The sequence below is a fragment of the Vulpes lagopus genome, chromosome 11 (genome assembly GCF_018345385.1).
Source record: "Vulpes lagopus strain Blue_001 chromosome 11, ASM1834538v1, whole genome shotgun sequence".
NCBI classification, from domain to species: Eukaryota; Metazoa; Chordata; class Mammalia; order Carnivora; family Canidae; genus Vulpes; species Vulpes lagopus.
In genome coordinates this window covers 15119181-15143798 of record NC_054834.1, presented here as the reverse complement: position 1 = coordinate 15143798, position 24618 = coordinate 15119181, and the positions used below count along the sequence as shown (strand labels likewise).

Genomic DNA, 24618 nt, shown 5'->3' with positions numbered 1-24618 from the left:
GCTGAGAAAGGCAATAAAGTTCCCCTTCTGGAACACAAAATAAATATCAATGGCTCAACTGAGAGTCACCTTCTTTCATGAGCCAGCCTGAGACATGGCCAGTCCCCTATGGAACCATGGACATCTTTCCAAGTACAGGGTTCCAGGGATGACAGATCTATGTGAAATACATGCGAGCTGGAGCTTCTCAAATTATTTGCTTATTGTAGAATATGTAAATCTTAATATTTTCAGGATTAACCAGAGATAATTAAGAAATTTTTTCAGTTTTTTTTTTTTAAGATTTTATTTATTCATGACAGACCGAGAGAAAGACAGAGGGAGAAGCAGGCTCCACACAAAGAGCTCAATGTAGGACTCAATCCCAGGATGCCAGGATCACGTCCTGAGCCAAAAGCTGACGGTCAACCACTGAGCCACCCAGGCTTCCCAATTTTTTCAGTTTTAACAAGATGATTTTTTAGAGTTCAGTTACCACTAATAGTCATAAATATGGAAGTGTCATTCAGGGATCAAAAATTTCCAGTTAAAGGTTAATTGCCACCACCCTCCCCCCCACATTAAAGGAAAATTTTTTTTTATTTGATATATTAACCATGTTAAAATAATTAATAAATTAAAATGCTACTATCTAAAATCTAAAAGAGAACAGATATTAGTATTAAGCCAAAGCTGGCCACAAGTTCACAACAGGCATGTATAGGTACCAACTGCGTCCAGGAACAGTACTTCATTGTCTAAGCCAAGGCAAAGAGCCCTCCTCTTTCCAATCTCTCTTCTTGTGTAACATCTATAATGTTAGAAGACAAGCTGCCAATTTGCAGTGTAAAGAGACAAAGATAAATGATGAACGATGCGTGATGAACAACTTCAAAAGCAAAATCTAGGATAGGATGCTTTCACAAACCAATTTAAGCTTCGAAATCTTTATTAAATGAAAACCTATTCATATGCACATAAGCAAATACTATCTATATTACAGTTGTTAGGAAGGTTCTTCTGTAGGCACCCATCTCTTGAATTCACACTTTAACCGTGACTCATTCCATCATTTGTTTCCTATGTAAGAAATCTGGACCCAGGCCTGTGTTTCAGGTCTGGAGACCCTGAACAAGTATAGCTCCAGCTCTGGGCCTTGAGGGCAAGGGATGGGCACCAAATCACATAAGCCTTTCCTCAAGCAAACCAAGCAACTCCCTGATATATTACTTACTCTGCAGAATTATCCAAGGCAATTGTCCATGACAGCAGAACAAGTAATAAATTGTATCTGTAACTTTCCTAGGTAGGCTATAAGGGCAATGAGGAATAAGATTGATATATTCCATGCAGAAAACTGAATCTGGTAGATATTTCTAATTAGGAGATCTTCCATATGCGTATACTTTCATCCTATAAATATTTGCTAGAATATCAGACCCCAGCTAAAGGTTTTCTTTTGTCAAGGCAATTGCACAAATCTAACATGATACTCCCGATATAACTTAAACATTCCTTACATTATCTTTCATTTAGCCTCCATCCAAAGATACATAGAAATAGTAAACAAACACAAAATTATCTATTTCTTCTCTATTTTATAAGGAACTAAATGGGACATTTCATAGTAATGATATTAGATAAAACAATTGCTCAGTATGTCGTATCACTTACCTTAACAAAAGATCAATACACCAAAAGAAATGCATGCCTGACATTTATCTACTGCCCTCTCCACAAGACAGAATGACATGTGATTAGATAATTATAAAACTGATGTAACAAGTTCAAATGTTGTATACTGTAATGTACATGCATAAATTTATAAAAGAGATTATATTTAGACCTGTGACAGCATGCACGTGTGTGTATTTAAGAACAGAAATTTGCACTGAAAGGCTAGCCAGTTAGGCACTGGAGGGCAGGGTTGCCCTGGCTTCCTCACCTGTCGAATGATACTCTTCACACAACGTACGGGGAGGCCTTGGTAATTGGACTTGATGATCCACTTGAGGAGATGATGGCCAAGCACTTCGAAGACCATGCAGACATCTGGGATATGATTAAGGATCACGTATGGACACATTTCTTGGAGTGAGGCAATTACTGAAAGTGGTATCATTGTAGCACTTGGCAATTTTATCTTTATAAAATGCTGTATCATGGGGCACGTGGGTGGCGCAGTCAGGTAAGTGTCCAACTCTTAGTATTGGGTCAGGTCATGATCTCAGGGTAGTAAGAAGGAGCCCCATGTTGGGCTCCACGCTCACCATGGAGACTGCTGCTTGGGATACTCCATGGTGCCCCATCCCCAATCATGCACACCTACATGCGTGCACTCTCTAAGAAACAACAAAAAACATTTAAAAATGCAACATCAAAATAAATAAATAAATAAGTAAATAAATAAATACAATACAATACAATACAATACAATACAATACAATACAATACAATACAATAAAAATGCAACATCACTACCATCAATAATACCAAAGTGGTCACAAGCTGTTTCTCACCAAAATAGGTAGATCTAACATTTACCAAGGACTTATATCCTACATGGTACTCCGTGTAGGCTTGTCAAATAATGTGCTTACCCCTACACAGAAGCAACCACAGTGAACCCAGGAGCCAAAGAGATCTCCAGTGTCACACAGTCCAAAAGTTGCTGGGCCATGATGCAACCTTGCACCTCCCTGCACTCTTGCTCATTTCAACATCCCCCTCCCTGATAATCAGCAGTAATGAAAGTAAGCAAGGCTAAAACCTCATAAAAACTGATGGGGGGAGGGCAGCCCGGGTGGCTCAGCAGTTTAGCGCCACCTTCGGCCCAGGGCCTAATCCTGGAGACCCAGGATCAAGTCCCATGTCAGGCTCCCTGCATGGAGCCTGCTTGTGTCTCTGCGCCCCTCCCTCCCTCCCTCCCTCTCTCACAAATAAATAAAATCTTAAAAAAAAAAAAAAAAAAAGACTGATGGGGGAGAGGGGGCAACAAAAAACCCTGTCTTAAAAGTGTCCTGCCTGCCTGCCCATATTCCTAACACATAAAACATTTTATAAACTAGAAATTAACAAAACACAGTGAAGATATTTAACCTTTTCCTTCAATAGTATCTTTTTTTTTTTTTAAGATTTACTTATTTGAGAGAGAGAGAGAGACAGAGAGAGAGAGAGCGTGCGCACGTACATGAGCAAGAGAAGGGCAGAGGGAGAGGAAGAAGCAGACTTCCTGCTGAGCAGGGACCCCCCTCCCACCCCATGCAGGGCTTGATCCCAGGATCCCGAGATTATGACCTGAGCTGAAGGCAGATGCTTAACTGACTGAGCCACCCAGGTACCCCCCAAGAGTATCTTTCTTTGCAGAACCAGATCAAGTTTAATACTACAGGCAGCTCTCAATGATGTAAGATCACAATATAGAACGTAGCATTTAATAATGAAATCTCAGGAATCTGGATGTTCTAGTCAACCAGGGACTCTCCAGAACTAGACCCACTAAAGTCCATCATACAAATATATTCATGTTATTCATACAGAAAGATTTAAAATGTTTCTGAAACCTTTTGAGAATATATTGTTCATCCCTGGAAGCCTAAAGACAGGCTATTAAAAGCAGGTTAATTGATTTAATATTTTGTACTACAATATCTAGCTCTACCAATCAAATTATCACAGTTGCTTTAAATATTTTTAGTGAAAAAAAAAAATAAAAAAATAAATATTTTTAGTGAAAAATTTAAAAAGCATTTCTACACTGTAGGAGAACATTATAGATTTATGCACAGATAAGCCAGAAGTTTCTTACTATTTCCCAAATCATTATAAAAAACGGCAAAATGACTACAGTTGGTAAAAGACGCAGAGCCAAAGGCCAAGATTTCTAAATTATGACCTAAATCTTCTCAAAGCACTGACAACCTGGACTATAATGGTTTCCCTAGCGCTTTATAAAATAGTAACAACAGCCACTGCAATGTATATATACCCAAAACACTCCATTTACCTATAAATTAGGTAGTTTCTCCAAAGAAACTCTCTCAGCTATCCCAGCAAACTGCCTTACAAAACTAAGAAGAGGAGCTGCCCTGCCTGCCCATAAACAAACAGGCTCACCTGGAGACAGGGCAAAGGACCAGCTCTTTCTGTCTATAGGGTGGTGGAGAGAACACCAGAACCTGAGTGACTTGGATGAGCGTCTGACTCTTGATTTTGGCTCAGTATGTGATCTCAGGGTCATGAGATTGAGCCCTGCATCGGGCTCCATGCTCAGTGGGGAGTCTGCTTGAGATTCTTTCTCTCCTTTTCTCTCTGCCCCTCCTCCTCTTCAATCTCTCCCTCAAAAATCAATCTTTAAAAAAAAAAAAAAAAAAAGAGGGGAAAATGCACTGAGCAACAACCAGAAATAATCTTGAGGAAAAGACAAAGTGACATCAGCAGGCACTGGTACTTACTAGTACCCTCTAATCCAATCTCTGAAGGAAATACAGAACCTCCTTCAAACATACAGGGTATGAAGTAAGTGCCTGCTCAGGGATTAAAGCTTAGGAGATACAGAAACAGGGTACCAATCTGGGCTGTAAGCTGGAAGAAGGCTTTGCCTCGGGCTTCTGAAGCTGGAGGAGGTCAAATACCAAAATGATGGATCTGTTCCAAACATGTTATGATGGAAGGAGCAAAAGATTGGCAAGAAGACCCTGACTCTTGACACAACCGATCCTTTGCTCCTTTTCATCTGTAATGATGACTGTGACTAATCTTTCTCTGCTCTCTACTTACACATATGTATGGTTCTTCCCTAGCTTGATATTGAAGGTAGAGGGATTGTCTGTAAAGAGCACGGTGCCTGGACATGAAGAATGTTTAAGATGCTGTACGACCCCAGAGAGATTACCCAAGACACCGAAATGGACTGGCAGGAATTGGGGAATTTTCAGCATACCATGTTACAGCATTCTATGATGACAGTAAAGGCTTTATATAGACATTGATACAGCACAGCAAACAGGAGTCTAAACAAGCTTGAAATATTTCCATATTTTAAAAGTAAAAAGCCACTAGGAAATAAAAGAATTAACAGTAAGGATACGTATTCCATTCATGCCTGAAATCTTGAAGTCATCAATTAACTGTACTACCATGTCTTTATTTGGGTCAGTGGGATCACTTTCTCGAACCTACAGGAAAAAAAATGAATTCAAGGACAGAAATATTTAAGACTGAAAGTCATTTCCATTATAATCAACCAAAAACATTTTAGTAAAACGGATGTTTTTAAAGATAAAAGATTTATCATTCAAACTAAAAAATTCCTCTTTAAAATTTTGTCATTAATTTTTCTTGCATTATTCACATTTTGGGGGTACTTACACATTTGAGCAGTTTTATTTCATCCAAGGCTGTCTCTGTATAATGCTGGGCACTTTTTACAACTTTCATTGCAACAAATCTTTTCCCCCTTAAAAAAAAAAAATGCGTATTTTTAATATTATCAGAAGTAATCATTATAATAACATCTATTCAATAGATAGAAACTTCCTTTTTTTTTAAAGATTTTATTTATTCATGACAGACACACAGAGAGAGGGGCAGGGACATAGGCAGAGGGAGAAGCAGGATTCCTGCGGGGAGCCTGATGTAAGACTTGATCCCAGGACCCCAGGATCAGGACCTGAGCCAAAGGCAGATGCTCAACCACTGAGCCACCCAGGCATCCCAATAAATAAAAACTTCTAAAAATCTTTCCTTTAAAACAGTACTTTTTCGGGGATCCCTGGGTGGCTCAGCAGTTTAGCACCTGCTTTCAGCCCAGGGCGTGATCCTGGAGTCCCAGGATTGAGTCCCACATCGGGCTCCCTGCATGGAGCCTTCTCCCTCTGCCTGTCTGTCTCTCATGAATAAATGAATAAAATCTTAAAAAAAAAAAAAGACAGTACTTTTCAAATTGTGTAGCAGCAATTAAGCAATAGGTTAGTGATCAAAACAATCTCTTCTTTGCATCATGTTGTCTTTACCTAATTAAAAAAAAAAGGTAGACTGGAAAAATATCAGAGTTCATCCATACATTAAAGGTAATTCTTATTTTATAACACTTCTGTTTTAGTACATACACATATACGCCATATATGTATGTAAGGGGTAGCACTGCAGTTTCATACTATGGAGCCGTAAAAAAAAAAAAAGTTAGAAACCACTGACTTTTCAGGTCGACACATCATTATTTTACATGTGAATGTTTCTCTGATATGGATGAATTATTAGAAGAATATGTGATACAAAGCAATTTCAATGAATAAGCTTCAGACATAAAAGCAGAAGAAAGTTAATATATTAAGATAACAGACAAGAGAACTTCTGACTGGGGTGGGTGGGTGTCTAGGTGAGTGGGGCAGGCTTATGCTAAGTAGTATACATACCACAACAGAAGTAGGCGTGCTCCTCAGCCATACTGTACTATAAAGGTTGAACTAGCCCAGAAACTAAATGCACCAATGACAAAGAACACTTACTGCATATCCCAGCACAGCCAGACAGTTGAGAAGTGTCCCCATCCTAGCTTCCTAATAACATGGTAGCGGCCATTGAAGAGGTCTCCAATTTTCACCGGATGGTAGCCACCTGTTATAAAAAAATTTTTTTTTAATTTCAGAGAAGTAGTAATAAAATCTCTTCCTTTGTGTCAGTTCTTTTTTTTTAAGATTGTATTTATTTTTCAATTAATCTCTATACTCAACGTGGAGCTTGAACTCAAGACCCCAGGATCAAGAATTACATGCTCTACTGACTGAGCCCGCCAGGTGCACCCTTTAGTCAGTTCTTGTGTCCATTTAAGAAAGCTCTAAGTACTAAAATCAGATCAAAATATGTTTAATAATACATTTTTCTTGAAAGTATCTTTCATCAAAAGAAAAATGTCCTTTGCCTAAAAAGCCCTTCTGTTCATTCTAACTCAGACAAGCCACCAAGCACTCTGTAACAGTAATTTGTGTACATAATATGCACACACCAGTTCTTGACTTTTCCACACAATGTCATCTTCTTTTCTAAGCAATAAATTCAATGCAAATCTTCTTGGGTCAGTAAAATAACTCAGCAAAATAAAAAATGTGTACTCTGAGTAAATCTGCATACACCAATAGTTAATGTATAACCAACAAGGAATCATATAATGTACAACAGTTCACCCTCCAACAGAGCTCAATCCTCTCTCCCCTGACTTCTCCAACCTCAAACCGCTGCTGAGAAATAGGATGGAGAGTGAGAGAGCATACCCTGTGGAGGCAGATACTTGGGAAAGGCAAAAGAGTGCTTTCATAGATATCTGGCATAAAAAGACCTTTACTCTGTATTTGTAAGTAAAATAAGCAGGCTGCAAAGTAGCATGAAGAATGTGATACCATTTTTGTGAAATACACGAGGAAAAATCTAGGGGGATAAGATGTTTGCAACAAACATCTCTGGGTATAAAATTACTTTTATTCTTTTATCTACCTTAATTTTTTACTAAAACAAACATAATGCTTTCTGACTTTTTATTCTTATAATATCCACTTCTTTATTGCAACATTATCTCTCATTTTTCAAGTCTGCAAGTCAATTCTTACAAGTCAGGTCCATGGATAGGTCCTTCCCAGCTAGTGTTCAGAGGCTCAGAGCAGGTGCAGGAAGTATTCAAGCCACATCTTTTTTTTTTTTTTTTTTTTTTTTTTTCAAGCCACATCTTTTAATGTATCTAAGTTTCTTTCAGAAGGCTAGGAGTAAACTTCAAGAAATACTATGAATATTTTTTGGGTTTATTTAGATTGTTTCCTAACTGAATTAGTGAAGCAGTAATTTGACAAGATACTGAGTTTTAAAGATTCTTATTCTCCTGCCATTACACCTGGATTTCTCAGATTTTAATATCAAAGTACTTAACAGGGGGATCCCTGGGTGGCTCAGTGGTTTAGCATCTGCTATTGGCCTAGGGTATGATCCTGGAGTCCCGGGATTGAGTCATACATTGGGCTCCTGCATGGAGCCTGCTTCTCCCTCTGCTTGTGTCTCTGCCTCTCTCTCTCTCTGTGTGTGTCTCATGAATAAATAAATAAAATCTTAAAAAAAAAAAAAAAAACCACACAAAGTCTTTAACAGTATTCTGGGTAAAAGATATGAACTAAAAGATAATAAATTAAGAATATAGCAGATAAGATAGGTGGTGACTAAACTCACTGTAGTGATCATTTCACAATAAACACATAGGTCAAGTCATGATGCTATATACCTGAAGCTCATACAGTGCTATATTATGAAATACATCTCAATAAAATGAGAAGAAAAAAATGGCTTATTACTTACTTAAAAGGTTAAACTAAAATTGAAGTGAATTGAATTTACAATAGAATTTTGAACCATTTAAAATTAACACTGAAAAGGAGAGAAAAACTATAATTTTCCAAGTACAAATTAGGGGCATTGTGCTAGGCACTTTATTTTTAAAACCATGTTCCATGAATGAAGTAAACTCCACAATATGTTGCTGGTGTTCCATGGTAGAAGTGGGGAGAAGGGAGAGTCTGGGAAATAAGAAATTCAACAAAGCAAAGCAAATGTTTTGACCACGGGCGTTCTAAGAGCCCAATGTCTTAACACACAGTGGGGATTTCAAAGAGAAGAGAGCATGCTGCAAATTCCAGACATATTTGTTCATGAAATGATCCTTTAAAAAAAAAAGTCACATTTCACAACACAAAGTATTTAGGAAACACCAATGTCTATGCCATTTCTTACAACCACCCCACAAAGCAGGTTCAGGTCTGGAAACCAAATTTGACTCCAAAGTCCATGCCTTGTCCACCAGAAAGAAATGGATTTCGTTTTTAACAACTGCAGGACTATTTCCCGGTCGAAGTATATAGGGAACACTTGAAAGCTTAATTAGAAGCTATTTACTACTTAATTGCATATTATTCCCAATATTAAAGTCTCTAAATTTAAAAATAATTTAATTATGCATAAAGAGAAGAAATTTTTATCATTATGGTATGTTTCAGATTTGGATACTCCAACAACCAAAGTGTGTACATGTGAGCAAGAACAGAAGAGCACTATTTAGCATAGCCATTCCTTTTCTCAATAGGGCTTTGAAAGTTGAACAAAAATTGTTAATTTAGTTCAGTTATCTCAGAAGCCCACAGATGAACTAAGAGTAATGTACTTAGCAGAGGATTAAGAAAAAAAAAAAAAAGAATATACCTAAAGGCAGACCAACTAAAACAAGAGAGACAATTGTTGAATACAAATGTAAAACGAAAGTACTAAACACTTATGCTTTTTTTTTTATTTTAAAGATTTTATTTATTTATTCATAGACACAGAGAGAGAGAGGCAGAGACACAGGCAGAGGGAGAAGCAGGCTCCATGCAGGGAGCCCGACATGGGACTTGATCCCGGGTCTCCAGGATCACGCCCCAGGCTGCAGGCGGCGCCAAACCGCTGCGCCACAGGGGCTGCCCAACACTTATGCTTTGATTTTGAAAACATGACATAATTTCAAAACTATACTCCATATATTCTCCTACCCTAACTCCCAGATCTCCACAGAAAACAAGTCTCTTCCCACAAAAGGGTAAATAATACTCATGCTGCCAGAAAGGTAGAGCATGATTCCACACAGCAGACCACACCAACCTGCCCAACACCCATGGAGTTAGAGGAAATGGCCACTCCTGTAACTCTGCCAATAAATTCTCCAATTCCCTGAGATCAGCAAACAGTGTGCACCATAATGACTACTAGCAATGAACACTCCATGGCTTACAATACTGTCTAGCACACAAGGAATCTTGAGAACAGTCACAAACTAGATAAGGACATCTCCTTATCTCCAATGCAGGAATTTATCAGCAGTGCTACACCTAAGATCCTGGTCATGACATCAGGGAGAGTACCAGAAAGGCTCACGCACTTGTGAACTACATGACTTGAGTTTGGTTGACACATTTGTACTTCAGATTGATTGACTGATTTTTAAAGAATTTATTTATTTATTCATGAGAGAGACACACACATACACACAAAGAGGCAGAGACACAGGCAGAGGGAGAAGCAGGTTTCATGCAGGGAGCCCGATGTGGGACTCGATCCGGGGTCTCCAGGATCACGCCCTGGACCAAAGGTGGCACTAAACCGCTGAGCCACCCGGGCTGCCCATTAGTATTTGTATTATTTAATATAAAAATCATGCACTTGTCACTTAGAAATTTACCTTTAATTATTAAAAAAAAATATTAGATCGGATGACAAATCCAAGGGAATAAAAATGGACTGTTAAGTAATTAAGTTCACTTGCTGATTTCTTGTCCAACCCCTATCCCTCCAGCACACTGAAGAAAACTGTCATTCAAGCTCTACTCAAACCATCAAGGCTCCAAAGAAGACAATGCTAAAACTATCCTTCCTAGCTGTTCTGAATTGTTGGCCAAAGATAAAGATGTCTCCCTTTTCCTTGCTGAGCCAAAAATAAGGTCAATTTGACCGAATGAAAAGTTCAGAACTCTATCATACACAATAGTCTGGAAGTATTTTCAGCTGTCTTTATTTTCTAATCAAGGTGCTATTAAGTACTCATTTTTTTGGTGTGAACACTAGTTTCTCAGTCCTCTGACGGGGAGGTTTCTCTCCACAATCACTGAAGGCTTTTTAAAGGTCTGAAGAAAAACTTGAGAATCACCTTCAAGAGTCTTAAAAAAGGAAGAGATGGTAAAAAGAAGTTTGTTCACAAAACAGTTACAGAGACAAACCTGGGATCACTAGAGATACCTATACTCTTTCCTCAAAAGTTAATAGAACAAAGAGATAGAAAAGCAACAAGGATATAAAAGATTTGAATACACGACCAACCACCTTGATAAACTTGACATTTATAGAATATTCTAATCAATAGCAAATATTTTTTTCAAGTACAAGGAACATGTAACAACATAAACCATATGCTGGGCAAAAAACAAGTTTAAGGGACGCCTGCGTGGCTCAGTGGTTGAGCATCTGCCTTCAGCTCAGGTCGTGATCTCAAAGACCCAGGATCGAGTCCCACATCAGGTCCTTGCATGGAGCCTGCTTCTCCCTCTGCCTGTGTCTCTGCCACTCTGTGTCTCTCATGAATAAATAAATAAAATCTTTAAAAAAAAAAAAGTTTAAACAGAAAAGATTCAAGTCATGGCATGTTCTCAGACCACAACAAAATTAAATAAAAATTGAGTAAAAATATCACAAAATTGGGAAAATAATACTTTAAAATAACCCATGAGATAAAGAAGAAATCATAAGAAAATTATTAAGTATTTTACACTGAATGAAAATCTAATATCAGCATCTGTGAAATATTGCAAAGACATTAAAATTTAAGAGGAAAATTTATAGCACCAAATGCCCATATCAGAAAAAAGATCTCAAATCAATAAGTTCTTTCCAGCTAAAACAAAAACAAAACAACCCCCCCCCCCAAAAAAAAAGTGTAACTCAAAGTAAGTAAAGAGGGATGCCTGGGGGGCTCAATGATGAAGCATCTGTCTGCCTTCAGCTCAGGGCATGATCCTGGGATCCTTGTGGGGGACCCTGCTTCTCCCTCTGCCTATGTCTCTACCTTTCTCTCTGTGTCTCTCATGAATAAATAAATAAAATCTTAAGGAAAAAAAAAACAAAATAAGCAGAAGAAAGAAAAGAATAAACATATAAGCTGTAATTAGTGAAAGAAGCAGCAGAAAAATAGAAATCTGTGAAACCAAAAGCTGGTTCTTTAAGAAAATGAAAATAATAAACTAGCTAAGTTGACCAGGGAAAAAAGAAAGAAAACACAAATTACCAACACAAGTGAGGTGACAGCACTGCATATTTTATAGCTATTACAAGATAATAAAAGAATATTACAAACAATTTTATACATATAAATATGAAAACACAGATGAAATGGACAAATACCATGAAAAACACAACACACCCAAGCTCCAATCAAGAATTACATACCTAAATAACTCTTTATCAGTTTGGGGATTTATTTATTTATTTATTTATTTATTTATTTATTTATTTATTTATTTAAGATTTTATTTATTTATTCATGAGAGACAGAGAGAGAGAGAGAGAGAGAGAAAGAGAGGCAGAGACACAGGCAGAGGGAGAAGCAGGCTCCACGCAAGGAGCCTGACGTGGGACTTGATCCCGGGTCTCCAGGATCACACCCTGGGCTGCAGGCGGCGCTAAACCGCTGCACCATGGGGGCTGCCCAGTTTGTTTTGTTTTTTTTAAAGATTTTATTCATTTTAGAGAGAGAGAGAGAGAAAGAGAGAGAGAGCGCGCGCTCACACACACACAACACACACACACACACACACACACACATGTGCCCAGAAGCAGAGGGGAGGAACAGAGGGAGAGGGAGAAACAGACTGCCCGCTGAGCAGGGAGCCTAACACAGGACCCAGGGATCGATCCTCAGACTGCATCCTGGAACTCTGGAGATCATGACCTAAGCTGGAAGGCAAACACTTAACCATCTGAGCCACCCAGGCGCTCCTCTGTATCAGTTTTTTTTTTTTTTAAATCAATTTGTAGTTAGAAATCTTCCCATAAAAAACAAATTGGTGAATAATATCAAACATTTACAGGAAAAATACTAACAATTCTACAAACTTCCTGAAAACTGAAAAGGAGGAAACACTCCCAATCTCAATCTATGAAGCCAGCATTACTTTGATTCCAAAGCCTGGCAAAGACATTATAAGAAAGCTACAGACCAATTTTCCCCATGATGTAAATATAAAAATTCTCAACAAAATTTCATCAAATCTAATTAAAGATATAAAAAGGATAATACTCCATGACCAGGCGGGTTTTATCCCAGGAATAAAAACTTAGAAACCATATGATTAGTTCAATAAACAGGAAAAACAAACAAATAAACCACATTTCCTGATATCCAACATGCATTCCAGATCAAAATTCTGGACAAAGTAGCAACAAGAACATTTGTGAAAAACCTATAGACAGCCTTGGACCTAAAGTTGCCAAAGAACTAAAAGAAGAGGGCGTTCATTCATAGAGGATGAAAAAAAAATAGTTAATGTAATGGCTAAACCAATTAGGACCCAGATTATAAAAAATAAAAAAAAAACTGGTATAAAAGGTATTTCTTAAGGCAGTTAGATAAACATAGTAAGATATGGATTTTAGATAATATTATGGAATTATTTTCTTAGTTGTAACAATGACATTATGGCTGTATAATGAGAGTGCTTTTTCTTAGATAATCTGCTAATGATTTTTTGGAGTAAAAACTCATGATTTTTAGAACTTCCTTTTCAATAACTCGGTAAAAGAAAAAATGTTCCAAGGGGCATCTGGGGGCACAGTTGGTTAAGCGTCTGCCTTCGGCTCAGGTCACGATCTCAGGGTTCTGGGATCAACCCCCACATCGAGGTCCCAGGATGGAGCCCCCCCATCTGGCTCCCTGCTCAGTGGGGAGTCAGGTTCTACCTCTCTTTCTCCCAGTATCCCTGCTTATGCTCTGTGTGTCAAAAGAATAAATAAAATCTTTTTTTAAAAAAAAAGAAAAAAGAAAAATGCATATATGTATATAACAAAGCAAGTAAGAGAAAATTTCAGCTCAGGTCATGATCGTGAGATGGAGCCCTGAGTCAGGCTCTTGCTCAGTGCAGAGTCAGCTAAGGAGTCTTTCCCTCCTCCTTCACCCCTAGCTGTTCCTCTCCCTGATCAAGCCCACCCCCTAGGTGATCTCGGTCTCTCTCTTTCTCTAATAAAAAAATAAAATCTAAAAAAAAAAAACAAACCTAAAAATTAACTTGTGTTATCATACCAAATATTCTCTGTAACACTAATGAATGGGAGAGAGCTCTATAGGGAAACCCAGAGCAAAGGAAAATGCTCCAAAAGAGGATTCCTATTTATCTGTGACCTAAAGAAATAACAAGTTACTTGAACATAAAATATGATAAAACACAGAAACAATTTTTGCAGTGGAGCCACAGAGATTTAAGTAGAATCCATAGATTGAGAGACCTTCAATATACAAAATGTTAACAGAAAGTCCAGCAAATAATTTTAAGCTCTCGCCTGCCAACTACTTACTTAACAGATTTGTGTTTTTAAAAGGATGCTGATTTCAATCAGCACTGGCACTCGCCAGCTATGTAGTAACACTGAGCAAATTACTGTTTCTCTGCATACCTGCCCCTACAGTCACCCGCACAGAACCATACCTGGGCGCATATTCAGTGCCACTTAAGTGTTCACTGCTGCTCTGCCATTATCCAAATCCACTGTGACTAATGACAGATTAATGAGTCAGCAGACCAGGCTTCAGGGTACGGTCAACATCTAGTTAAGATGGTAAAACTGGACCAATGGGTAATCTAACTTATTAACATAGTCCAATTAGTAAAAGGCTTGTGATACTCCAGATATGATGATGATTTATAGCTATCAAATGTCAAAAAGATACTTTTTTCTTTCTTTTTTTTTTTTAAGATTTTATTTATTTATTCATGAGAGATACACACAGAGAGAGCCGGAGACACTGGCAGAGGGAGAAGCAGGCTCCACGCAGGAAGCCCAATGTAGGACTCGATCCCGGGTCCCCAGGATCACAACCCAAACCAAAGGCAGGCGCTAAACTGCTGAGCCACCCAGGAATCCTCAACTTTTCTTTCTCTAAAGGTTTTTAATTCCAGTAGAGTTAACATACAGTGTTAGTTTCACGTGTACAGTGTAGCAATTCAACAATTCCATATACTCAGTGCACATCATGATAAGTGTACCTCTTTAATCCTCATCACCTTTTTTTTAACCCCCCCCCCCCCATTGGTAACCATCAGTTTGTTCTCTATAGTTAAGAGTGACGGCATCTTGGTTTCCATCGTGTTCTCAGGATCATGGGATCCCCCCTCTCTCTCCTTCTGCCCCTCTCCCCACTCACTCTAAGAAATAAAATCTTTTTTAAAAACTCTGTTTCTTGGTTTGTCTCTTTTTCCCCTGGCTATTTGTGTCTTAATTCCACATGAGTGAAATCATATGGTATGTCTTTCTCTGCCTTATTTTGCTTTGCATTATACTCTCCAGCTCTATCCATATTGTTGCAAATGACAAGATTACATTTTTTGTGGCCGCTTAATATTCCTCTGTGTGTGTGTATGTGTGTGTGTTTCTTTGTAAATTCATCTATTGATGGACATTTGGGCTACTTCCATAGTTTGTCTATGGTAAATAAAACTGGAATGGACACAGGCAGTGCATGTATCCATTTGAATTAGTATTTTTTGGGTAAATACTCAATAGTCCAAATACTAGATTGTAAGGTAGTACTATTTTAAACTTTGAGGAAACTACATGCTGTTTTCCACAGTGGCTACACCAGCTTACATTCCCACCAACACTGTAAGAAGGTTCCTTTATTCTCAACATCCTCAACACGTGTTATTTGTTGTGTTTTTTATTTTAGCCATTCTGACAGGTGTGATATCTCATTGTGGTTTTGATTTGAATTGCCCTGATGATGAGTGATGTTGAGCATCTTTTTATGTGTCTGTTGGCCATCTGGATGTCTTTTTTGGGGGAAATGCCTGTTCATGTCTTCTGTACACTTTTAAATTAGATTATTTGGTTTTGGGGTGTTGAGTTGTATCAGTTCTTTAAATATTTTGGATACTAACCCTTCATCAGATAAGTCATTTGAAAATATCTTCTCTCGTTCAGTAAGCTGCCTTTTAGTTTTTATTGTTTCCTTCACTGTGCAGAAGTTTTTTTATTTCAATGTATTCCCAATAGTTTATTTTTGCTTTTATTTCCCTTGCCTCAGGAGGCATATCTAGAAAAACGCTGCTATGGCCAATGTCAGAAAAATTACTACATGTGCTCTCTTCTAGGATTTTTATGGTTTCAGTTTTCACATTTAGGTCTCTAATCCATTTTGAATTTATTTTTGTGTATGGTAGAAGAAAGTGGTCCAGTTCCATTCTTTTGCATGAAGCTGCCCAGTTTTCCCAACACCATTTGTTAGAGACTTTTTTCCATTGCATATTCTTTCCTTCTTTGTTGAAAATTGACCATGTTATTGTGGGTTTATTCCTGGGTTTTCTATTCTTTTCCCTTGATCTATGTGTCTGTTTTTGTGCCAGTACCATACTATTTTGATTTCTACAGCTTTGTAATTTAACTTGGAAGTCTGGAATTGTGATACCTCCAGTTTTGTCTCTCTTTCAAGATGGCTTTGGCTATTCGGGATATGTTGTGGTTTTGTTTTGTTTTGTTTTGTTTTGTTTTGAAGACGTCTTATTTATTTATTCAACAGAGACAGAGAGAGAGGCAGACACATAGGCAGAAGGAGAAGCAGGTTTCGTCTGGGTAACCCGATGCAGGACTCGATTCTAGGACCCCAGGATGACAATTTGAGCCAAAGGTTGATGCTCAACCACTGAGCTACCCAAGTGCCCCGTTCGTTTGTGGTTCCATACAAATTTTAGGACTGCCTGTTCTAGTTCTGTGAAAAATGCTATTGGTATTTTCATAGGGATTGCATTAAATCTGTAGGTTGTTTTGGGCAGTATGGACATTTCAACAATAAATTTCTTCCAATCCATGAGCATAGAATGTCATTTCATTTCTTTGTGTCGTATTCAATTTCTTTTATTAATATTTTGTAGTTTTCAGAGTCCAAGTCATTTTCACCTGTTTGATTAAGTTTACTCCTAGGTATTTTATAATTTTTGATGCAATTATAATTGGGATTGTTTTCTTAGTTTCTCTTTCTGCTGCTTCATTATGGGTATATAGAAATGCAACAGATTTTTTGTATGTTGATTTTATATCATGCAACTTTAGTGAACTCATTTACCAATTCTAGCAGTTTTTTGGTGGAATCTTTTGAGTTTTCTATATATCATAACATGTCATCTGCAAATAGTGAAAGTTTTACTTCTTCCTTACTGATTTGGATGCCTTTCCTTTCTTTTTGTTATCTGACTGCTGTGGCTAGGACTTCCAATACGAATAAAAGTGGTAAGAGTGGGGTTACCTGAGTGGCTCAGTGGGTTGAACATCAGATTCTAAAAAGTAGGATAAACCTACTTTGTTGAGAGTATTTATCATGAATGAATTTTGTATTTTGTCAAATGCTTTTTCTGCATCTACTGAAATGATCATATGCTTTTTATCTTCTCTTTTATTGATATAATTAATGTATCACATTGATTGAAGAAATTCATCTTTTTGTCTATCAATGGTTAAACATTAAAATATACTTATAAAACAATCAAGATTTTCAAAATTCAAGTTTTTGTCATTTCCCAAGAGATTAGAGTGTTGGCTTATCATAGTCTTATAGAAACTGTGGCTTCTATCTTATTTATTTTTTATAAGATTTTGTTTATTTATTCATGAGAGACACACAGAGACAGACAGAGGCACAGTCGGAGGGAGAAGCAGGTCCCATGCAGGGAGCCTGGTGTGGGACTCAATCCCGGGACTCTAGGATCACAACCTGAGCCAAAGGCAGATGCTCAACTGCTGAGCCACCCAGGTGTCCCTGTGGCTTCTATCTGAGTGCTTCCTCTCCACCTCGTTGCCTTGTTGTGAGCAGCCCTGTAGAGAGTCGCATGTGTCAAGTACTTGAAACCTCTAGCCAACAGCAGTAAGGAACTGAGACCTGCCAACAACCTCCAAAATGATCAGGGAAGCAGATCCTTTAGGCCAGTCAAGCCTACAAATTACTGCAGCCCCAGCTTGACTGCAATGTCATGAGAGAACTTGGTCCCAAACCAACCAGATTTCTGCACATCTTTTGAATATAGACATTGATCGTCCTTGTTCCATACTATCTTTCAAAGGTTTCCAAAGTGAATAACCTTGGAAAACAGACATACTAACTCCCACTGGAGAAAAGGGCACAGTGATTTGCTGTCCAGTATGATAAATATCTCCCCTCGGGAACAAAGGTTAGGCAGGTTTGGCTGCATACCCATAAAAGATTAGAGTTTCCTAAGCTTGAAGTTCCTTAACTTTGATACAAAGCACAGCATGCAGAGAATCCACCTGGCCCTGCCTGCCTCCACAGGGCCCTTGTGGGATTTAGGGTCAGGGGTAACCAGAATGGACATGAACACATGCTGTTTGCGGCTCTGTGAGTCATCAACCCTCCGTTTCTGACTCAGGAGTCTCAGGTCTTCTGCAAGCATCTATGAAACTGGCTGGCTAACTTACCAGCTTGTAGGAAGAATAAAATCTCAGAGATATCTTGGTTCATGATAGATTTATCTTTAGCACCACGAAAAAGCACTCTTGTTTAGAGTGACTAGTTTGTTTTCATCTTATGAAAACTGTCAGTCTCATAACCATTACATTTCCTTCCTCGCTTTCATGACTAAGAAACCCAGGGAAAAATTTACAACACTCTTAAACTGTACAGATATATATTAATAAATCTTTATGTATTTACCTTAATGTGATTAATTATTCTTTTTTTTTTAAAGATTTTATTTATTTATTCATAGAGATGCAGAGAGAGAGAGGGAGAGAGAGGCAGAGACACAGGCAGAGGGAGAAGCAGGCTCCATGCAGAGAGCCTGACACGGGACTCGATCCAGGGTCTCCAGGATCACGCCCTGGGCTGCAGGCGGCGCTAAACCGCCAAACCACCCGGGCTGCCCTAATTATTCTTTTCTATAATTTCCTCACCTATTTGTCTATTATATTCTATGAATTCTATGTGTAAAATATGTCTCAATTATGTAAAATGTTAGGATATGATTAACACCTACTTATCTTACAGGATAAGCTCAAACAAGGCCCTCCTGCTTGGAAGCATTTCCTGATTTTCCAGGCTGAGGAGAAGCTCCTGTCTTATACTTCCCTTATGTACCTCTCTAATGTCAATGTTCTGTTTCAAAGTACAATATTTTAATTATTCATTTTCTCATTTGTCATTCCCAGGAGATTTTACTTTAAAGATTTTATTTTTTTTAGGTAATCTTTACACCCAACGTGGGGCTCAAATTCAAAACCCCAAGATCCAGAGCCACACGTTCCACAGACTGAGCCAGCCAGGTGCCCCTATTCCAGGAGATTTTAAACACTATGAGGAGAAAGACAGTATTCCTAGCACACAGTAACTAGATAGATCACAACAGGCAAATCAATAAAAACATGAGAAAAAGCAGAAAACACAGGAGACACAGATGCAAGCGAGGCCGGTTCTCTGTTCCTTGGTATGGTGTCAGAGAGAAACTCAGAAGGCTTTACCAGATTAAGATGTGGGTTTACATTAAATTCTGAGTTAATATTACCCTATAACAGAAAAACAGAGGAAGGCCCAGAAGGAAAAAGAGATAGCAAAAGGTAAATTACAACAGCAGGAAGGCATGTTTAAAATAAGATTTGAGGCTAAGAAGAAAACAAGAGAAGCATGTTGGGATCAGATTGTGAAGAGCCTTGAGAGTTGGTCATGTTTAGACTTTCATTATTAATGAAACAATGAGGTTAAGGCTGTATTGGGATCTTATGATTTTTACAGCTTTTATACCTTATTTCTCCTTACTTGCTTTGTGGGCAAAGGAAGAGTAAATAGAAATTATTTGAAATTCTTAAAGGACATTCTCTCCCTCTCCCCTTTTAGCATGGGCTTTACTTTTTTTAAGTAGAGATTACTTAAAAATAAAATCTTAAAAAAAGGTTTTAAAAAGGAATGACAGTGGGCATCCCTGGGTGGCTCATTTGGCACCTGCCTTCGGCCCAGGGTGTGATCCCAGGGTCCTGGGATCGAGTCCCTGCAGGGAGCCTGCTTCTCCCTCTGCCTGTGTCTCTGCCTCTCCCTCTGTGTCTCTCATGAATAAATAAATAAAATCTTAAAAAAAAAAAAAAAAAAGAAATGACAGCTCACAGTGGACATGCAATCCGCACGTGTGGCAAGGCAGACTCTAAAAGTCTAATCCCTACATTCTATAGTCTAGAACATCCCTGAATCACTTCTTAATCCAGCAAGAATGGTTTAGAACACAGTATTCTATCAATGTACCTTGGAGGTAGGTAGTCTTTAAAATGCAGCGGAATTATCATCAGATAATAAATGGTCAATGGCTGTCTTGATCAAGAGCCTAAGTACAGAGATTCACTTGATTCTGTAATTTAGGTCACAAGGTTTTTTTTCTTTCTCATAACTACACATACAGCTAAGTGTGCGATTTTACTGAAAATATATTGTATATACTAATTACCTACAAATCTCAGAAGTCGCAGCTCAAGAGAGCTCACAGACACATTTTCTATCTGTTTCTTATCGCTTCTTAAATACACAGTGTCAGGCACAACCACTTATCTCTTCAAGTACCTTTGACAGGAGAATCTAAATCACTGCTCTAGTGAATACGTTGTTATAAAATTTATCCTTAAATTGAAAAATACAGTCAACAGAAACTAAACATCGATACTTTAAAGTCCATTTGAGTATCTAGTTGATACACCTACTTAATAGTATGCTGTAAGATAAACATTCCAGAGGACTGGAAGAGGTGTAATTTTTCAAGTATAATTTTGTCATTTAATGAAATCAATCTTTATGTCTATCTCTCTGCATTAATTTTGGTTGTTTGTGTTGGTTTTTTTTTTAACAGATTTCTCAAAGAACAATATTCCCTTGAGACTTGCATGTGCCTAACAATTTACATGGGACCTTTATAACTGAAGGTCAATTTGACTGGATAACAAAATATTTGGCTCAGAATTTCTTTCCTTGGGATCCCTGGGTGGTGCAGCGGTTTGGCGCCTGCCTTTGGCCCGGGGCGCAATCCTGGAGACCCGGGATGGAATCCCACGTCGGGCTCCCGGTGCATGGAGCCTGCTTCTCCCTCTGCCTGTGTCTCTGCCTCTCTCTCTCTCTCTCTCTCTCTCTCTGTGTGTGTGACTGTCATAAATAAATAAAAATTAAAAAAAAAAAAGAATTTATTTCCTTGAGTATGTCAAATGCATTACTCTATTGTCTTTTGGCCTACAACGCTGATGTGCAAAACTCTGATACCAATCTGATTTTCCCCCAACAAGACATATGGTCTTTCTGCCTAAACATTTTATCACTATATCAAGCAGGTTAAGGCTGCAGTGTTCGTTGGGATTTTCTGATTTTTATAGCTTTTATATTTTATTTCTTGTTCTTAGTCTTCCCCTTACTTGCTTTGTGGGCAAAGAAAGAGTAAAAGGGTATTATTTTAAATTCTGAAAGGGTGTTCTCTTGCCTTTTAGTAAACATGGGCTTTAGTGCAAGAACTTGGACATTATTCACATGTACTCAAAGATTCAGGCCTCATTTTTTGGTTCTCAATCATGTTCTGGATAAGATCAAATACAGTATATTAAAATATAAACTGGGGAAACAATTGATCTGGGAATAGGAAAGTCTTAGTTGGGTAAAAGCAGAATTCAAAAATCAAAAGACAAGCAAAAAATAGATTTTTCTTTTTTTAGTAAATAAGAAACTTTTAAAGTAAGAGAATCCTGAAAGCAGTTCTCTATTTAAAACCAAAGGCCATTATTATATACACTCAGATACCAATACATAACTGAAAGACTAGATTTCTTCAGGAAGTCAAGGCCCATTGTTATTTCTGGCTCCTACTAACCATAAGAGAGCAAGTATATACTGAAGTGCACAGCAATGTCTGACTCAACCACACAACTGCAGGCGTCTTCCCAAGCAGATGTTACATCTCTTATAAAAAATGAAGAAGAATACATTGTGAATAATCCCAATTCTCAACTATTCTCAAAAAATTTTTAAGATGGTGGGGGGCGGGTAGAGGGTGGAATCCCTCAGTGGCTCAGTGGTTGCATCTGCCTTCAGCCCAGGGTGTGATCTTGGGAGTCCCGTGATTGAGTCCTGCATCAGGCTCCCTGCATAGAGCCTGCTTCTCCCTCTGCCTCTGTCTCTGTCTCTCTCTCATAAATAAATAAATAAAATCTTAAAAAAAAAAAAAGAAATTTTAAAAATGGGGAAAAGAACATAGGTCATGGATTCAAAGGGCTACAAACATAGGAAGTAAAAAGTCTTCAACACATATATTGAAAATAGAACTTACTTTTGAGCCTCAATCTAAAGCCTCATCTAGTTTTATAATCCAAAAGCAATTAATGATTTATAGTTTAATCATCATAAGAAAGCCTAACTCATCCACCAACTTGTGCATACTCCTACATGAAGCAACCAACACAGCAATTTAGATATAGTTAGTGGACTTTAGGCTTAGGACTTATAATCTATGCCAGACAAAAAAAGCATTAAATGAATTTATGCTCTAGGAAAAGCAGTTAAATGATTACACCAAAAAGTAAATCTAGCTAAACATACAGGGAGTCTGCAATGTCCCTTCATTAAGTTCTTGTGACAAATCATATTCTCCAAAACATGACGCAACAGTATCTTCCAAAGCACTTGCTCTTCTAGAACCCTGATGTTCTATCATCAAGAAATGGACTCTACTTCCCTATAGATCTGACTGGCTCCTGAAAGACTTCTAGCCAAAAAGAATGTAGCACAAGTGACTGCGTGATTTCTGAAGCTAGGTGGAAAGGCAATGCAGCTCTCACTTTGAAAGGTGGAGGTCTGCTTCTGGAACTCTGAGTCACTAGGTAAGAAGTCTGACTACTCTGAGGTTGCCATGCTATGAGGAAACCAAGCCACATGGAGGTGTTCCAGTTGGCAGTTCCAGTCTTCCAATTCTCCTGTCCCGGGGCCAGATATGTGACTAAATAAGCTTCCGGATGATTCCAGGCCTCAGCCTATCAAGACACTGCAAGCCTTTGAGATGTCTCAGCTGAAGCCACAGACATCATGAGGCAGAGGCAAACCATCCTAGCTTTGACCTTTCTAAATTCTGGATCCATAAAATCATAAGCAAAATTAAAAGTTGGCCTAAGGCTGCTAAGTTCTGGAATAATTTTTATCCAACAATAATAGCCAGACAGTCTTTCTTCTGCTCCCCACAACACCTATGTAAAACGTCCTCTATTCTGCAAGAAAGATGTGATCCCTATCTTTCCGAGACTACTACTATCTCCAAAAATCACTCATTTGATTCTTTCTTTGCCAGCCCTCTCACCTCTCTCCAGATTTCTTCTCTTCTGCCTAGAAATATGCTCAGGGTATCCTGTCTTAAAGTCAACTTTCCCTTGTTCATATCTAACTGAACCTCACCCCCAACAAGCTAAAATGTTCCTTCATTAACTGCTAAATTTTACAAACAATCAGCTATGAGTGCTCCAGGATACCTGTTCACCTCCAAGACCTATCACTGGCTCCAATCGATGGGATCTCTAGGGCCACTCCCTGCAGGTAGTTCACTGGCCTTGTCTTAGCCTTCATCTCCCTAAGTCTCTGGCTTACCTGAATACTGCTATTTTTTTTTAAGAATTTATTTATTTATTCATGAGAAAGAGACAGAGGCAGAGACAGAAGCAGAGGGAGAAGCAGGCTCTATGCAGGAAGCCTGATGCAGAACTCGATGCAGGGTCTCCAGGAGCATGCCATGGACTGAAGGCAGGGGCTAAACCACTGAGCCACCCAGGGATCCCCGGAATACTGCTATAATTAAATCCTTCCTTCTTGAAAACTCTTCCTTTTATGCCTTAGACGTAACAGTCACGGAGAGAACTTTTCCATCTCACTATATTACTAATAGAGGAAAAAATTACTATTCCTCCAGAAGTCTGATGAGAGATTCAAGTTTAAAGGCTCACACACACACACAAAAAAGGCTCACAGTGAATATGAGTGGTGCAGTGAAAAGAGCTTAGTAGCCTGAAAGGATCAATGAAAGTTGCAGAAGTAGGTAGAATGATTTTAATTAGTATATAAAGGAACAAAAGAGTAAAGCATAATCAAAATATGATAAAATTATAGTCAACCGAAACTTCTTTAAAAAAATAAACACTTTAAAAAGAAAAGAAAAATAGTCTAGCAATTCCTCATGATATTTAAATATGGAGTTACAATAGGACCTAAAAACAATTCCAATCCTAGGTATACCCAAGAAAATGAAAACATGCCCACTCAAAAACTTATACACACACACACACACACACACACACACACACACAAAGTATACACATACACGCACGCCCATGCACACACTAGCATATTCTTAATAGCCAAAGCAGAAACAATGAAATGTACATCAACTCATAAATGGACAAAATGTAATATAGCTGGAATACAGAATATTATAGTATAAAAAGGTATAAAATAATAATATATGCTACAAAACAGATTAAAGTTAAAAAGATACCAAGTACACCAACCACAAAAGGCTACATGCTGTAGGATTCTGAAAGTAGATTTAGTGGTTGCCAAGGACTGGGAGAATGGAGACAAGGAGTGACTGCTAATGAACATATTTCTTTTTTGGGGTGATGAAAAACATTCTGGAAGTAGACAGTGCTAATAGTTGCCCCATTTGTAAATATACTGAAAACCAATGAACAGTAGCCTCTAAAGTGGTAAATTTTACATAAAGTATTATCCCCCCCTTTCCAGCAGTTTCAATGAGTCATGGTCAACTGCAGTGTGGAAGCAGGGGATCAGATCCTCTTTCTGACATATCACCAGAA

The 24618-nt window shown here is 38.2% G+C and overlaps 1 protein-coding gene across 5 annotated transcripts in view; it reads right to left on the bottom strand.

Moving 5' to 3' along the window:
- Positions 1 to 24618, bottom strand: part of SRPK2 (SRSF protein kinase 2) — a 247192-nt gene that overhangs the window by 37020 nt on the left and 185554 nt on the right. For all 5 annotated transcript variants that reach the window (XM_041773343.1, XM_041773344.1, XM_041773342.1 and 2 more), the window contains 4 exons: positions 6489 to 6597; positions 5350 to 5437; positions 5069 to 5156; positions 1925 to 2031 (listed from right to left, as the gene is read on the bottom strand). In XM_041773343.1, the coding sequence (XP_041629277.1) occupies positions 1925 to 2031; positions 5069 to 5156; positions 5350 to 5437; positions 6489 to 6597 (392 nt within the window). The remainder of the gene's footprint in view (positions 1 to 1924; positions 2032 to 5068; positions 5157 to 5349; positions 5438 to 6488; positions 6598 to 24618) is intronic.